We start from the raw sequence: 15,805 nt of genomic DNA, 5'->3' as shown, positions 1-15,805 counted from the left end.
GTCTTGACCATGTCTACATGCCTAAATGCATTGACTTGCTGCCATGTGATTGGTTTATTAAATATGTGCATTAACAAGCAGTTGTACCTAGTAAAGTGGCCAGTGAGTGTATGCAAGTATACCTGTAATGGGTGTAGCTGATCTAGCCATACTTTACTGATCTAGCCATTACAATAAGATGTCCACATACTTTTAGCCATGTGCATCACTGGTTTCCTTTTGAGTCCATTCTGTATATGCAAAAACATTATACAGAAATCCAAACATGAGAGGGGAAAGTCAAGCATTATGCTGGACAAGTGACTCTGCTCTCATCATGCCCATGACATTTATCTGCTTGCATCTGCTCTGACCTCTGTCTCATACAGTCCGCAAGCAGGCGGAGGGGCAGGGTTATTCGCAAACACGCACACAGATACTGGCTCTTCCTCTTCCCATCCTCACGTCACCTCTCATTCTCTCCAGTTCCCATCATCCCAACCTTCCTGTATGCCATAGAGCACCAGACACAAGAGCTCCCTTCTGCCACCCCCTCTGAGGATCAGCCCACCTACACCTCCATCTTCTCTCTGTATGACAACAGCACCTACACCATCAGCACTGCCAATCTCACCATCTCCTCTGGTGCTAATGGAAGTTCAGGGCTCAACAGCAGCTCTGCTGAGCGACACAGGTGTAAAGAGGACAGTGAGTTTTTGGAAGAGGAGAATGTGAGGGTTGGGCTGTTGTTTGCCTCCAAAGCCCTGGTGCAACTCATGGTCAACCCATTTGTGGGCCCGCTGACTAACAGGTACATAAACGGTTTGTGCAGATCATCTAATATGACTGTTATTTAGCTGAAGTTAGTACATAATGACAGTAGAGGGCTGAATGATCTAATTCAAATTACTGATGCGTGCCTGTTTTATAGGATTGGATATCACATACCGATGTTTGCTGGGTTTGCCATCATGTTTGTCTCCACAATAAGTAAGTCACACTGTAAAAAATGACTGTGAATTTAACGGGAAAAGACTGTAAAAATGCTACAGTAAAAACCTGGTAAATGGTTAACGGTAAGTTCCCCTGCTATATATGGTGAAAAACTGTATTTGACATTACATGTAATTTTACGGTAGTATACCGTTTTTGGAAGTAGAATTTTTTTTATAATTTACAGTGAATAACCTTAAATAGACATTCCCAGAATTCCCTGCGTTACATTTCAAATTTGATGTTTGTTTTTTTGTTGTTGAAATAACAATGTTTCTTCAGTTTTGTACATTAGCGTTGTGTTACATCTAATGTTGTTAAATTAATGTACTTCAGTCAGTTGATATAGTAACATTTTATCAGTTATAATCAGTTTATGGTAAAATTCTTGGAACCACAGCTGCCGTTTTTTTTGTTCTCAGGGCCGGGATCATGAATAGTTCTGTTTGCTCATTATCCAAATTCCACTGGCTGAAAAATCTTTTAATGGGAACTTTATTCATTGCACGATTAGAAATCCCATTAATCATCTACTTGACTATGACTATTAAACTCTGCATGAAATTTTCTAAATGCATGTTATTGATCTTATTGTGAACAGGGGTTAACCGGATAGTTCACGCAAAAATTTAAATTATGTCATCATTTACTCAAGTTGTTGCAAACCTGTAAATTTCATTCTGCTGAAGATAAAATAAGATATTTTGAAGGATACCCAAGGATACCGAAGGATAGTTTCTGGTCCCCAATGTCATTTGGTTACCTTTTGGTTACCTTGTTTAGTTACCAACATTCTTCAAAATATCTTTTGTGTTCAACAGATACAGTACAGATTTGGAACTTTAGGGTGAGTAAATGATAACAGAATATTAATTTTTGGATGAACTATCCATTTAATCAGGGCAATGAGTGAATGTATATTAAACTACAAAATGCAGACCAAATGTGTGGTTAAAATTTGATAATCATGCTTAGTTGCTTCCGTTATGATGAAGAAATTGAGGAGGACATGAATTTGAGTGAGAACAAGACGTTGGTTCTCAGCTCTTACATTGAAACCCTGTTGAAAAAAGTGGTTGACTTTTGAATCTGAACATTATTGTGTAGGATTAACTACGTTGGAGAAACAATATGAAAGTTGTTTGAATACACTACTGTGAGCACAGAGTGAGAAATTCTATATATTTTTGCTTGTTGATGTCTTTTATATGGTTTCACTTTTATATGGCTATTGCCAACTACAAGTGAAATGAGGTGGACTCTGACTTTGAATGCTTTCTCTGCAGTGTTTGCCTTCTCAGGGACATACGCGCTGCTGTTTTTCGCCCGTTCATTGCAGGGAATTGGATCATCCTTTTCCTCTGTGGCAGGTATAATATGTGAGAATTAGCATCCTTGATATAACGAATCAAATATTGTATGTGTAAGATTGAAATGCCATTTTTTAAATGTTTTTGAAGTCTCTCACTTGATCAAACATACAATAAAAACAGGAATAGTCTGAAATATTATGTTTAAATGTTTTCTGTCTTAATATATTTTAGTTTTGTCATTCCTGTAATGAAAAGCTGAATTTTCAGCATGATTACTGCTGTTTTCAGAGTCACATGATCCTTCAGAAATCATTCTAACATGCTGATTTGGTGCTCAAAAACATGTCTTCTTATTAGGAAAACAGTTGTGCTATATAGCTGTACCTTTTTCAGGATTGTTTAACCAGTAAAAAGTTAAAAAGATCAGCATTTATTGTAACATTATGAATGTCTTTACTGTAACTTTGGATCAATTTAATGCATCCTTGTTTAATAAAAGTATTAATTTCTCTCTAAAAACCTTGCAAATGTTCTAGCTGTAGTGTATATATGATAAAAAAATTACTGTGTAATTGTGTAGGTCTGGGAATGTTAGCAAGTGTGTACACAGATGACAATGAGAGAGGAATTGCCATGGGGATCGCATTGGGAGGACTTGCCATGGGAGTGCTCAGTACGTTAATATAGTATTATATTTGTCCTCTAATGTGCTTTACATTACAATAGAAGTTAACAATGTAAAGTAACATCAACAACTGGAAATCACTAGCAATACCTAAATGTAATTATCCAAATGTGTGCCATAAACGACAATTTTAACACTGCAAAATGTACTCTTTTCAGTCGGAGCGCCATTTGGCAGTGTCATGTATGAGTTTGTTGGTAAAAGTTCTCCCTTCCTCGTCCTTGCCTTCTTGGCTGTGTTTGATGGAGGTAAGATATTAGTAAAACTTATAAATTTGCCTTTTTAAATTCATAGAGTTACATCTCATTATTTATCAGACTGTTTTCAATACCCAATTTCAACACCAGCCCTCCAGCTTTGCATCCTTCAGCCCTCAAAAATATCTCCAGGGGTGAGTACTTCCTTCAATAGTTAATGCTAGTTATGAAAGTTGATAAAAGATAAGAAATGTGTGTGTTAGTGTTACTGTAAGAAGCGGGAGTGATTGTTATGTGTCTTCTGTTCAGAGCGTGGAAGGAACACCATTACTCACCCTGCTGAAGGATCCCTACATACTCATTAGTGCAGGTGTGTGTGTAAATAAAATAAAAGCAAATACATCCTCAAATACTGCCCACAGTTAAACCAGTTTAAAAAGTTGTCGTGGAGGTGTAGTAGCAGTTTCTGTAATTACACGTATGCCTCCATATAATCACGGGCGCATGTTTTGATGTGAACAGCTAAAACGATTTGTAAATGAAGCGGATGAGGAGCTGTGCTGAGTGAATTATGAGTAAGATTATGGTTCCTGTATATAATTACAGGGTCGTTGTGCTTTGCAAACATGGGGGTGGCTATTTTAGAGCCCACTCTTCCCATCTGGATGATGCAAACAATGTGCTCGCCAAAATGGCAGCTTGGTAAGAAACTCTGTTATTCCAAGTCATTAAAATGTGATTGAAACAAATTCACTTCCTGCTTATTTAGGTAATTTTATTTAATTCCTGTTTGTTTCCTCTCTCACACAAATGTTAAAAGAATTCAGAACCATTTTGTCATTAGATACCTCCTCACAGAGGATTAAGTGAAACATGTGGCTTCTTGAGAAGATCTGTGGTTTTTCTGTATAGTTCAGTCAACTGATATGAGTTGGAAGAAGCCAGCTAAGAGGTTCCTGGTGGCTCCGATGACCCTGTTAAACATAATGACTGTTTTATTTGCTTATCTTTTCTGTGGTTCTGTTGACTGAGCTAATCATGGCTACTGATATTGCAGGTATGGCTTTCCTACCAGCCAGTGTTTCTTACCTCATTGGGACCAATCTGTTTGGAATACTGGCCAATAAAATGGGAAGGTAATACATTTTCTTGCATGTCCCAAAATAAATAAATTGAAATTCACATGTATATGTCATTATGGCGGAAAAAGCTCTGTCTACAGAGATAAGAGCTGCATCATTTAGAAATGCTTCTCTGATGTAGGTGGTTGTGTTCCATGATCGGCATGCTTATAGTCGGCATCAGTCTGCTCTGTGTGAGTATCACATATTAAATCATGTTTCATTACACTTTGCTCATGCATGCTTGAACTATGTACAAAACAAACCCACTGTGGTTCAAAAGTCAGTAAAAAATTTTTTTTAGAGAAATTAATTTTACTCATCAAGGATGCATTAAATTGATCAAAAGTGACAGTAAAGACACTTATATAATGCTACAAAAGATTTATATTTCAAATAAATGCTATTCTTTTGAACTTTCTATTCATCAAAGTATCCAGACCATGAATCATGGTTTCCACAAAATTATTATAAAAAATAATTTTGATAATGATAATGAGAAATGCACCAAGTCAGTACATTAGAATGATTGCTGAAGGATCATGTGACACTGAAGACAGGAGTAATGATGCTGAAAATTCAGCTTTGCATCACAGGAATAAATTACATTTTAAAATATATTCAAATAGAAAACAGTTATTTAAAATTCTAATAATATTTCACAATATTGCTGTTTCTACTGTATTTTTCATCAAATAATACTGTCTTGGTGAACACCAGACTTATTTAAAAATTCTTAATAAATCTTACCGACCCCAAACATTTGAACGGTAGAGTATATATAAAAGGACTGTGGTGATTGTGACTTTATGTGAATTTGTTGTAGGTTCCCTTTGCCAAAGACATCTATGGGCTTATTGGTCCCAATGGAGGGTTGGGATTTGCTATTGGTGAATATTATTCATTTGTTTCTCATGCAATATTTAAGTGAAAGTTCCCACAAAATGAAAATTCTTTCATTATTTAGTCACCCTCATGCTTTTTCCAAAGTTTTTTTTTTAAATGACTCTCAGTTTTTATTTTTTAGACCCCCATTGCCTTTCACTGTATGAGAAAAATCTTTTGTAGTAAAAAAAAAATTTGTAGTATGCTATGCATTTAAAATACATAACTGAAATGTGCAACTAATTATTTGTGCTTGTAGGAATGGTTGATTCATCTATGATGGCTATAATGGGTTACCTAGTGGATATTCGTCATGTGTCTGTCTACGGAAGTGTGTACGCCATTGCTGATGTTGCCCTCTGCATGGGATTTGCTGTTGGTAATTGCCCCTAATGCAGTTGTATTGGAATACATTACTATTAGACATGTTTTGTACAATTTATTCTTATTCCGTCACAATTTAGATCTATTTTCTGGTCAAAACTTGGTGCTTGCTCACCTTAAGAGCTCCAGGAGCCAAACTGACTCTTCCTTCCTACTGCAGGTCCATCGACTGGAGGGGCCATAGTAAGAGCCATAGGCTTCCCCAATCTCATGGTGATCATCGGCATTATCAACATCCTATATGCACCCCTTTGCTTCTTCCTCAAAAATCCTGCTGTTCGGGAAGAGAAGATGGTGAGAAACACAAATGTGACTGTATGCATTTCTGTATCAGTATGTTTACAAATGCTTCCTAATGACACCTGACACTTGTTTCTCAAGGCTATTATAAATCAGGAGTGTCCAATGCATGTGAAGAGCTACAATACACAGCGGGGGTACAGGGAATTCCCTCTGAGTGATGAAAGTGAGGAGGACACTGAAGAGTGATGCACATATACTTATAAAGGAACTTGCCAACAAATCATCAGGACCTGCAGCCCTGATTCAAAAGGTTTAAAATGTTTAATATAGCAACTTTCCCCGTCCTTCACAATGATCACATTTTTGTGTACAAGTAAATATTGTTTTTGTACGCTTGTAAAGTGTTGTTTATCCTGTCTCTTGTCACGTCAGTGGGTTTGAGTGAAATAAACAGGCCTAATTTGTCAACTTGATTTGATTGTTTTCATCATGATGTGCATGTGAAGTTAGGATTGTAATGAAGAGAAAATCCATTGTGAGTGGGATGCCAGCTTCTTTAGTGCCTCCTGTGACACACTGTTCATTTCCTTTGGATATGCATCAAATGTTATTGAATTTAATGATTGTTATTTCCGGGATAAAAGAGTAGGAAGTTACGGACAAAGGGAACCAATACAGCTTCACGTTCTACAACAAATTAGAAATCATAGATAACTTAATAACCGGTTCTTCTTGGTCATTACACAAAACAGGTGCCTTTTGTGTCCCTCATTAACATATAAATACTGGCATGAACAGTAACTACCAACTATATGCTATTTCATGAATTTAACACAAAATGCCCAGTTATATACTTTATATACTTAGTATAGTAATATACTTTAATGTAATTTCTGGTGAAACTTACACTGCCCTCCAAAAGTTTGGAAACGCCCTAGAAAAGTGGGGTTTTGGACAATATTGGCATGAATCCTTTTTAATTTATGATAATTTTGCACTGATAAGGGACAACACAAACATATTTTATTACATAAACAGTTTATAGAAAAAAATAAAATTTTCGATTCATCAAAATATCCACCAGCTATTACAGCTCTGCATAATCTGGGCACCCGAGCTGTCAGTTTATTCAAACATTGACTTTGAATTGGCAATCAATAGTTGAAGCTACAGTATTAAGGTTTGCTGACCCAGAAATCTTTTAAAAACCTGGGTCAAGTTTAAACCAGTAACCAGGCATCACAGCTGGCAAAGGGGCATGTCTGACTTTGACATGCATATATTGCCATTATTATGTTTTATTGCTGGTCTTCAATGATAATGTCAAGTTACTTTAATGTATTTGCACCAAAAAATGATAAGGATTTATGCTGATATCGTCCAAAACCACACTTTGCCTGGGGTGTTTCCAAACTTTTGGAGGGCAGTGTATATGCCACATATTTATAATATAATATCAAATAACACACTACAGTTAAAATAATAACCAATTACTTTACATGTGCTTTAGTATGTTGGTCAATACATCAAAACAAGTGTAGCTACTTCTGTAAAGCAAGACAAAAACATATTAAAACATGATTTAGAATTCATATAAAAGTAAAACTGATCATTTTTCATTATTGTAAAGTGCATTTTGTGTGAGACCGTCATGAAACTGTACTCTATAAGTACATGAGGCTATTAATTTCATTAATATTACAGTAGTTACTTCGCTTGGACGTGTCGCTTCACATGGGACCTTTTTGAACAATCAGGTTTCTGGGGAAATATTTTAAGGTTGCACTTTTAAACCGTGTACGTACAGTGTTTATGGGTAAATCATTCCCATATAAGTTGTTTTTTAGTACATGGAGTAGAACTGAATCATTGATTCCTAAAACACAAGTTAGAGCTGTTAAGGCCGTGTTATACAAATTATTATTAATTTTGTCATTTGATCTTCGTATTTCTCAACGATCAAGGATAGTTAAATGTGAGACAACGCAATGGATGTGACACGCATTCTTCAGGAGATGAAAATAGGAGATTCCTGCTCCTCTGCTTTCAGACGCATTCATGAGCGTCTCGAGCTGGAAGAAGCGCCGGAGGAACGAGCGTTCATCCTGGGGGAGACTGCAGAGCTGCTCTCGCTCGCTTCTCTCGACTGGCTCTTCCCTGAACTGAACGCGGACCTACGAGGCCAGTATTTGGGCTTAGTGCACTCATGCACCCGTTACGCTGCCCTGCCTCTATGTGACACAGACAGCGGCACGTTACCTATCAAAAGTTACGAGGACATACCGGCCAAAGCCCAGGCTGTTAGTGCCGTGTTGCTAGCGCTGTCTGCGCAGATTCAGAAAGCGCTGGAGCATCAAAACCGTCCAGACATCAGGTCTCTAGTTCGCACACTAGCCCCCAGCTTCTGTATATTCTCAGTTACACACCTGCAGGAGCAGCCTTGGAGCAGTGCAGCCTCCAGAAACAGCGCCCGGGAGCTGCTCACATCAGCCGTGGCACTGACGGGCAGCAGGTCACTGCAGGAGCTGCTGTCTGGAAAACCCGAGCAGGGCCAGAAAGGACTTCTGGGGCCAGTTCTCGACACACTGCAGCCTGAATTAACCAAGTACGTTTCAGAAAGTTAAAGCACTGGCCTCTCTCAGCTTTGAAAAAAAGTATATTTTTAATTAAATTGGCTCTGCAAAACTATATTTTCTAAGTAAACTAGAGGGTCAGTTCCTATTATGCAGTAAATTCAAGACATCATACTGTAAGTCTTAATGTACTGTATAAGACACACTGCTCACAATTGTAAGTTTTGTGAGCAATATTTCAGTTTTCTTTTATTATTAATATGAGGGTGAACTCGGAAGTTTCCATGTCTGGAAATGTTAAGGACATTAATATAAAAATCAGAAATACAAAAAAGGTGCGGACTTACAAACTTAATAAGGGCTCAGGTTTGGGACAATAAAGCAAGAAATGAATGAAATGTCCACACACTGATGTAACTGCTCCAAAAAAACGTTAAAATATGTACAATATTTTGACCATCAGGGCCCGTATTCACAAAACATCTTAAGGCCAAAAGTAGCTCATAACTCGCCAGTTTAGGAGAAAATCTTAAAAATAATGGGCGTTTCAGTCTTAAATTTAGGACTCCTAAATTTTTGCTCTGAGTATTTCACAAAGCACTAAATCTGTGAACGTTAGGAGTAGTGAAGAGGACTCCGAAGTCCTAACTCCAGATGATAATGAGCTTTTAAAAAGGTATCACCTTTGGTTTTGGAGGTTATACCAACTCCAAATTTTCCTTTGATTATATCCTTATTTTCATTAACCAGCTGGGCAAGAAGTTACAGATGTACTCTTGCATCCAGTTTGGTTTTCTTTTACGTTTGCATGTCTTACTATCAGCCATGATTATTCTACTCCTTTAATTAAAAGGCTGTTTATATGCATAATTCACTAATTATGAGAAGCATACATGTAACAGGCTGACTATTAGCTGAACATATACTTATTTAATTAGTGACAGCCTGCATTTTGAAATCTTTATTTGAATGTGGCAATTAACATTTTTATTTTTTTTAAACCTTTATTTGAATATAGCAACATAATATTGTGCTCTACAATATTTCTATGAATAAATCTCTGACAGACAACCCTCATTTAGTAATCACAAAAAATGACTGAAAACATTGTGGAACAAATATGCTTGTATAAAAGCATTTAAATCTCGTTTAAAATCCTGTTAACTTTCTTGCCATTGTGTAAATGAACAAATTAAAGAGTGTATTTCTGAAGATCTGCTGTTGTTCTTTAAATTACATCACAGGAGCACATAATAATATGGTATTAAATGCACTCAAGCTTGTCCTTTTTTGTGTTCAGGGAGAGCTGGAAGCGTAACCAGGCAGTGAAGCATGTGTTCTCCTGGATGCTGGTTCAGGTTGAACGACCCTGTTTAACTGAGTATTTGGAGAAGGTGTTTCCTCCATCTCTGCTGATATCTGATGATTATCACACAGGAAACAAAGTACTGGGTGTGCACTGCCTGCATCACATTGTTCTCAATGTGGTAAGTCTTTCTTGTAAATATTTTGTCCACCACAATTATCTACAAAAAAAAGTTCTAAACTTGCCTACAGAGCAGCAAAATACAACATCATAAAGACACTGCTGATATGAATGCAAAAGTCAATCCTAGAATGTATTGAAGTGCCACGAAATGAGTTGGAAACGAGAGCAATATCAGTGATAAATATACTCATATTTAAATCCTGATAATTGTGATCCTTTAACTGTCCATTTGTCCTCAAAGATGGTTGTGACTCTGAATAAGAGTCGCTTTTATTGTGCTCCTGACATTCATAAGCAAGACATCAAATACTGAAAGACATTATAAGCCAGTGTTTTTTAAATATATGCATTTGAAATGTGTGTTCAATTGATCTTCTCCTTTCTTAGCCGGCTGCTGATCTGAGGCAGTTCAACCGAGCTCAGGTGCTCTATCATGCCCTCTTCAGTCACTTACACACATCTGAGGCTACACTCATGCAGGTGACGCTTTCACTCACACAGTCTACGTACTTGAACACAGATGTTTAGTTTGAATTATGTGTCTCACCTTATTGCTGTCATTTTCAGGTTGTGCTGCCCTGCCTTCTAGACTTGCTGTCAGTCCTTGAGAAACCTCTAGTGCACTCAGGTTTACCGCGCAAACCAAATCGCTTTGACGATGTGCTCCGGCACATCTTGACACACATGGAAATGGAGCACAAGCTCGACCTTCGTCGTGTTTATGCCAAAAATCTTGTCTTATTTATTGAGAGGTGAGCTCATTTTTTTTTGCAAGCTTCAAAAAGTTTATAAAGACATTGTAAAAGTTATTCATATGAACTGAGCATTTTAATCCAAGTCTTCTGCAGAGACAGTCTCAGATTTTATGATAAACAGATTTAATTTAGGCTTTTATTCACATAGAAACATTGATTAATGCGCATTCATAGAGCTCATCAAATAATAACAAATGTTAGACCATTTTAGAACAACTATTTCAATGTTGATTAATAGTTGAACAAAGATTTTGGCATTGTCTTAGGCTACTGTTGTTGGTAGAAAAGCATTTCTAAAAATCTCACCAATAGCCCGGTCATAATGTTCAAAATATCCTTAACTAACTTAATTAGCATAATTGTTGTAATTTTACTCATCTTTAGCTACTTTGATGTTCCAATTTGTCATGTTGTTATCTCATAGGATGGGTATAGTAATCATTCGTCACCTGAAGAGGCTGGAGAGGGTGATTGTGGGATACTTGGAGGTCTCCGATGCTCCAGAGGAGAAAGCCAGACTGAGTATCCTGGATGCTCTGCAAAAAACTCTACAGATTGCTTGGCCACGGTGACCATCCATAGCACTATATAACATCAATGCTTCAGTGCAGCTACATTAAATCAGTTCTTTAATTTTTCCACTCTAGCTTATATCAGATGTATTTCACACATTGTGTGCTTTTATGTATATTTCTAGTATGGAGAGGAGGATGGGTTCACTAGCTCAGAGTCTTCTGAGGTTTCTGGTTGACGTCTCATCAGAGTCATTACCCACCCCGCTGAAAGAGCAGCTCATGACCCAAGCATCCCACTGTTTACTGCTGCTCGACCACTGCTCAAAGGGACAATTACAGGTGAGAACGACCATTATTATTTTTTATATTGAATCTTGTGGTTATAGGAGAAAGAATTTCAGCCAGAGTGGGGTTAAAAATATCTCATATTTGTTATCGTTCAATTGAAAGTTTGCAAGTGAAAGTAATAAAAATGGCAGATTTATAAGACAGTAATCCTCCTCACAAGTGACTAATTAGAATTTCATCATGCTTGCAAAGCTTTTATGAAATGGTAAAAGCATCATTACTCCGATACATATTGCATGCAGTTCGTAGCTGTTTTCTCCCCTTCTGTTTTTTCTTATTTCCCCTTGTTTCTATACAGACTCTTCTGAGAGAGCTAGACAGCAGTTGTGTGTCTGAACCTGTGTTGAAGTGTATCCAGAAAGTCACTGCAGCACCGCTGTGTCAGTAAGCTGTTTGAGTATTTAACGCTTTAGGAGGTGACGTTGGCTCAGTAGAATCTTATTTCAGTGCACTACATGCTATGAATAAAATACACAGTGTGTTATGTCCAGGGGAACTGGGTTTTTTGTGCAAAAATAAAAATTATACAACCTCAAAGATACTTTGATTTGCAGGGTGTTTTGAACATGCTGAAAAACCGGGACATTTCTGGGGACACCAAAAATGGGGTCTTTCATCTTACTTTTAAGATACTTCAAGGTTTTATTTGTTCTTTGGCACAATTTTGGCCTCTTCAGTGGTCAGCATTTCCACTTCAGCTGTGCTCAGTGAGTTGTTTAGGCAGTTAAGCAAAGGTCTCAGCTCATGTTGTCACTTCACCAGAAAATGTGCACAATTTGATTTTGCAACAGTAACACATACCAGTGCTGTCAAACATTAGAACTACTTCTAGAACTAAAAAAAGATTAAAATGACAGCTACTAATGTTTAAGTTTTTAATTTATTTTTAAGGAATGAATAAATGTCTTAAGAATATCAATGACGCTTGTAGCAGAACATGTTTAGTGATGTGCTAGTGTGCTTTTTATCCACAATAATTATTTAAGTGACTCACACTGGATATTATTTAGTATTAATTGAGTTAAAGGAACAGTCCTGATTTTTTATATATATATATATATATATAAAAAGAGGCGTTTGCCATATGAAACTATATCTCTTGGAACAAACAAAAGAACCTTATGCATTTGGTTAGGATTTTTCCACATTTTCTTTAGAATGGGTGCTTTGAAAGGATGTGCATTTGTGTTACTAACAGCATTAGAACTGAGGTCAGTCGAACTCCATAAACAATAGCAATGTTTTCTAGGGGTCTGCAGTGTAATTGCTGGTGGGTGCATGAGATGTAAAAGATGATCGAAGTAAAACATGCATTCAAGCACAATATAGAACACCAGCCACTGTCAAACAGACACTACTTAATATGCATGCAATCCATTTCAAATAAATTGTATTAAATGAACATGGGCAAAGTACACAATGGAAAATTTTTTAAAAACACTTATGCTTGCAACAGCATAAGTACAGATGAGACGGGTCAATGTACAAACAATCCCACATAAGAGATTTAGACAGGAGTGTACACACACACACACACACCAGTGTACATCGTTATAACACCTCTATTCAATATCAACGATCAGGTTTCATGAATTGGAAATGTTCCACGCACAGCGGAGTTACTCTGGTGTGATCAGTTCAGTCTTTATGTGGCCTTGCTTTTCTGAGCTGGTTCTGTCTCTTGTTCATATTCTATCTCAACATAGGCCCGTTTTTTCCTGATTGGGCCTTTGAGTGGAGCCTTTCCTTTCGATTTGGCCTTGGTCTTTTCTTCTAACTCTTCTTCAGACTCCTCCACACTGGATTCCTCTTCAGCATCCTCTTCATCACTGCTGCCCTTTAGGTTGTTCATATCCTGTAAAACATGGTCAGGGTCAATATAAAAATGTCACTCTTTGAGAGAGTAACCATGTTTATGGAATTTAATTGTTAAACGTAAAATATTACCTCAAAATCACTAAGATCACTCTCTTCAAACTCATCATCAGCAACAAATTCTCTCGTCCCAGACTCCTGAAAGACAGAAACAAGATCACAGAAGTACATAAATAAAAATTATTATTAATATTAACCACAATTAATATTAACCCCATGTAAGAGTGTGCACAAGTTCTCCCATAGTTGTTTAATTAAATTGTATTAATATTCATAATATTACTGTATTTTTACAAAAATGAATGCAGCCTTAATGAGCATAAGAGACTTTGTAATAAGGCTGTTAACAATAGAATAGACTTCCTGTAACAAACAATACAATAAAAACACTAAGCTGACAAAAAAAAAAAATAGAGTTAATACCGCTTCGTCTTCATCCTCCTCTTCCTCTGATTCAGTCTCCTCTTCCTGTTTTTCCATAGCTTTATCAAAGGCTTGGATGGGGAAGTTGTATATGTCTCCATACTAAACAAAGGGAAAAGAGAAAACTTTAAATGCAATAACTGATCTGGCACAAAAGCAGGAAAAACATGTGCCAAAGATGCACTTACTGTTCCTTGCTTTAGACGGTCTAGCAGTTCTTTTTCTATGGCATTTTCCAGCTGAGCAGCAATAAGAGCTTTTTCCTGTTGGTAAGATGAAAAAATTAGTAAATGCAACTCACATTTAACTCCACATTCGATCCAAAGACATTAGTTGTTTTTAAAAGAAGGGGTTAAAAAAACTGAGGTAGGCCTATTTAAATGCTAAAAGAAAATAAAAATACAGGGATATATTCAGGAATTCATGCATGATCAGTACATCACCCACCTCTCTCCTCTTTTCTCGTCTCTCTACTTTTCTACTAAGTGGAACCAATTTTCTCCTGTAAATTTAAAAAACAGGCATCATGTAAGAGATTATATAGGGGTATTGTGTAAATGCTGTGCAAACAATCCTGACAATAAAAATGTATGGCAGTTTCCACAAAAATGAGGCAGCACTGCTTTCAACATTCAAGCAGCAAATGAGCATATTAGAATGACTTCTGAAGGATCATGTGACACTGAAGACTGGAGCTGAAAATACAGCTTTGATCACAGGAATAAATGACATTTTAAAATATATTAAATAGAAAACAGTTATATTAAATTGTAATAATAATTCACAATATTACTGTACTTTTCAGGAGCCTTGCTGAGCTTTTATTACAAGACTGATGCCAGATAAAAGACATCATGGAGCTAGTGCAATACACAGAATGCAGAAAATAATGAGAAAGAGCCTCACTGTCGTTTGAGTGTGAGTTTGCGGATCCGGATGAGATACTGTGTGATCTTGGTCAAGCGCTGTTTGCACTTGTGTCGGATGAACCGTGGCCAGTAGATCAGGTTCTCATCGATCTGTTCCAGAGCCTTTGCATAGTTTCGATCAAGTTTCACCTGAACGAGAGTACCACGGGTTTATTAAACATTTCAATGCGAAAGACATCTAATGATCAACATGTCCTGTTCGTTTTGGTTCTCATACCTTCTCCCACATGCGAGCAGGGAATGCTGCTCTCTCAATAACTTTCATGTAGAGATAACACAGGCCTAAGGAAACACAGCAGATGTGATGATCAAGAAATGAATGAGTACCGACCACATGTTCGCATCTGCTTTTGTGAAGTTTGTTTTTACCTTTCTCTTCTCTGACAGTAGCATACTGGCTGTTGGCGAGAGGACATGAACTGCGATTGCAAAGGCCTGTGATGTTGTATTCATTTCGACAGAACTGCTGAGTTTTCGTTCTTCAGCAACGACGAGAAATCAAACAGTTAGATGTCATGTTCGTCCACATACATAGAATACAAAATACACTGAACAGTGCAGTTTACAATGGTGTAGTACTACTTACTTTACTTTGTAGGAACAAAAACTCTTATTGCCGATCAGGTCCCATATAACCTTTAAAAGACAGATGATTCAATGTCAAAGATGCTGAAAATATGCTAAATATAAAAATATGTAAAACAATCTAAACGTCAGTGTTTGAAATTAAATATTTTGTTAAGATTTCGCTTCTGTTATTATGGTTTAGTCACGTCCTGTTCACTCTAAATCACATTTAATTCATCCGTGTTGCTAGTCTAAACAGATAACGTTACGTTGTTTTCGTGAGCGTCTCTTAACACGCTTTACTTACATCGTCGTGTTGCATTCTGGCAGCTTCTTTGGACGGTCGTTGCTTAACTGATACAATGGAATTAACTACCAACTACTTACGATAGCCTAATTAGGTTTATGTGATCAAGTAAATACCACGTGGAAGTTTCAGGCGGCCGCCATGTTAACACCATGAGCATCTCCACTGCGCCTCGCGAGAACAGCAATCTCGCGATACCGGCGATTTGATCGGATCTTTTGAAT

At 37.1% G+C, this 15,805-nt stretch overlaps 4 protein-coding genes across 5 annotated transcripts in view; 2 read left to right on the top strand and 2 right to left on the bottom strand.

Moving 5' to 3' along the window:
• LOC306848698 (chromaffin granule amine transporter-like) overlaps window positions 1-6,266 on the top strand; it is a 10,204-nt gene extending 3,938 nt beyond the window's left edge. Inside the window, exons 3-16 of the mRNA XM_079383409.1 lie at window positions 466-790; window positions 911-969; window positions 2,259-2,342; window positions 2,866-2,958; window positions 3,129-3,218; window positions 3,318-3,361; window positions 3,477-3,537; window positions 3,774-3,869; window positions 4,225-4,303; window positions 4,431-4,482; window positions 5,115-5,178; window positions 5,433-5,552; window positions 5,718-5,851; window positions 5,939-6,266. Coding sequence (XP_079239535.1) covers window positions 466-790; window positions 911-969; window positions 2,259-2,342; window positions 2,866-2,958; window positions 3,129-3,218; window positions 3,318-3,361; window positions 3,477-3,537; window positions 3,774-3,869; window positions 4,225-4,303; window positions 4,431-4,482; window positions 5,115-5,178; window positions 5,433-5,552; window positions 5,718-5,851; window positions 5,939-6,046 — 1,409 coding nt within the window. The 3' untranslated portion in view covers window positions 6,047-6,266. The remainder of the gene's footprint in view (window positions 1-465; window positions 791-910; window positions 970-2,258; window positions 2,343-2,865; window positions 2,959-3,128; window positions 3,219-3,317; window positions 3,362-3,476; window positions 3,538-3,773; window positions 3,870-4,224; window positions 4,304-4,430; window positions 4,483-5,114; window positions 5,179-5,432; window positions 5,553-5,717; window positions 5,852-5,938) is intronic.
• LOC306848702 (uncharacterized protein) overlaps window positions 1-8,356 on the bottom strand; it is a 17,555-nt gene extending 9,199 nt beyond the window's left edge. Inside the window, exons 1-2 of the mRNA XM_079383415.1 lie at window positions 8,227-8,356; window positions 5,673-5,831 (exon numbers count right to left, since the gene is read on the bottom strand). The gene's annotated coding sequence lies outside the window, so the exon portion shown is untranslated. The remainder of the gene's footprint in view (window positions 1-5,672; window positions 5,832-8,226) is intronic.
• LOC306848699 (TELO2-interacting protein 2-like) lies at window positions 7,567-12,398 on the top strand. 2 transcript variants are annotated; one of them, XM_079383411.1, is made up of 7 exons: window positions 7,567-8,405; window positions 9,674-9,860; window positions 10,250-10,342; window positions 10,430-10,614; window positions 11,042-11,185; window positions 11,315-11,471; window positions 11,779-12,398. In XM_079383411.1, exons 1-7 carry the CDS (start codon window positions 7,789-7,791, stop codon window positions 11,866-11,868), a joined length of 1,473 nt encoding a protein of 490 aa, XP_079239537.1. In that variant the 5' UTR covers window positions 7,567-7,788; the 3' UTR covers window positions 11,869-12,398. The 2 variants fall into 2 exon arrangements, with proteins under 2 accessions (XP_079239537.1, XP_079239536.1); XM_079383410.1 differs by lacking the exon at window positions 11,779-12,398 and having other exon boundaries at window positions 7,583-8,405; window positions 11,315-11,671.
• LOC306848701 (protein MAK16 homolog) lies at window positions 11,964-15,805 on the bottom strand. The gene is made up of 10 exons (XM_079383414.1): window positions 15,582-15,805; window positions 15,294-15,343; window positions 15,077-15,186; window positions 14,925-14,989; window positions 14,685-14,836; window positions 14,226-14,280; window positions 13,967-14,041; window positions 13,779-13,880; window positions 13,428-13,493; window positions 11,964-13,335 (listed from the first exon to the last, which is right to left on the bottom strand). Exons 1-10 carry the CDS (start codon window positions 15,594-15,596, stop codon window positions 13,126-13,128), a joined length of 900 nt encoding a protein of 299 aa, XP_079239540.1. The 5' UTR covers window positions 15,597-15,805; the 3' UTR covers window positions 11,964-13,125.

The sequence above is a fragment of the Barbus barbus genome, assembly GCF_936440315.1.
Source record: "Barbus barbus genome assembly, chromosome: 28".
Classification (NCBI taxonomy): Eukaryota; Metazoa; Chordata; class Actinopteri; order Cypriniformes; family Cyprinidae; genus Barbus; species Barbus barbus.
This window is presented reverse-complemented; position numbering and strand designations above follow the sequence as displayed.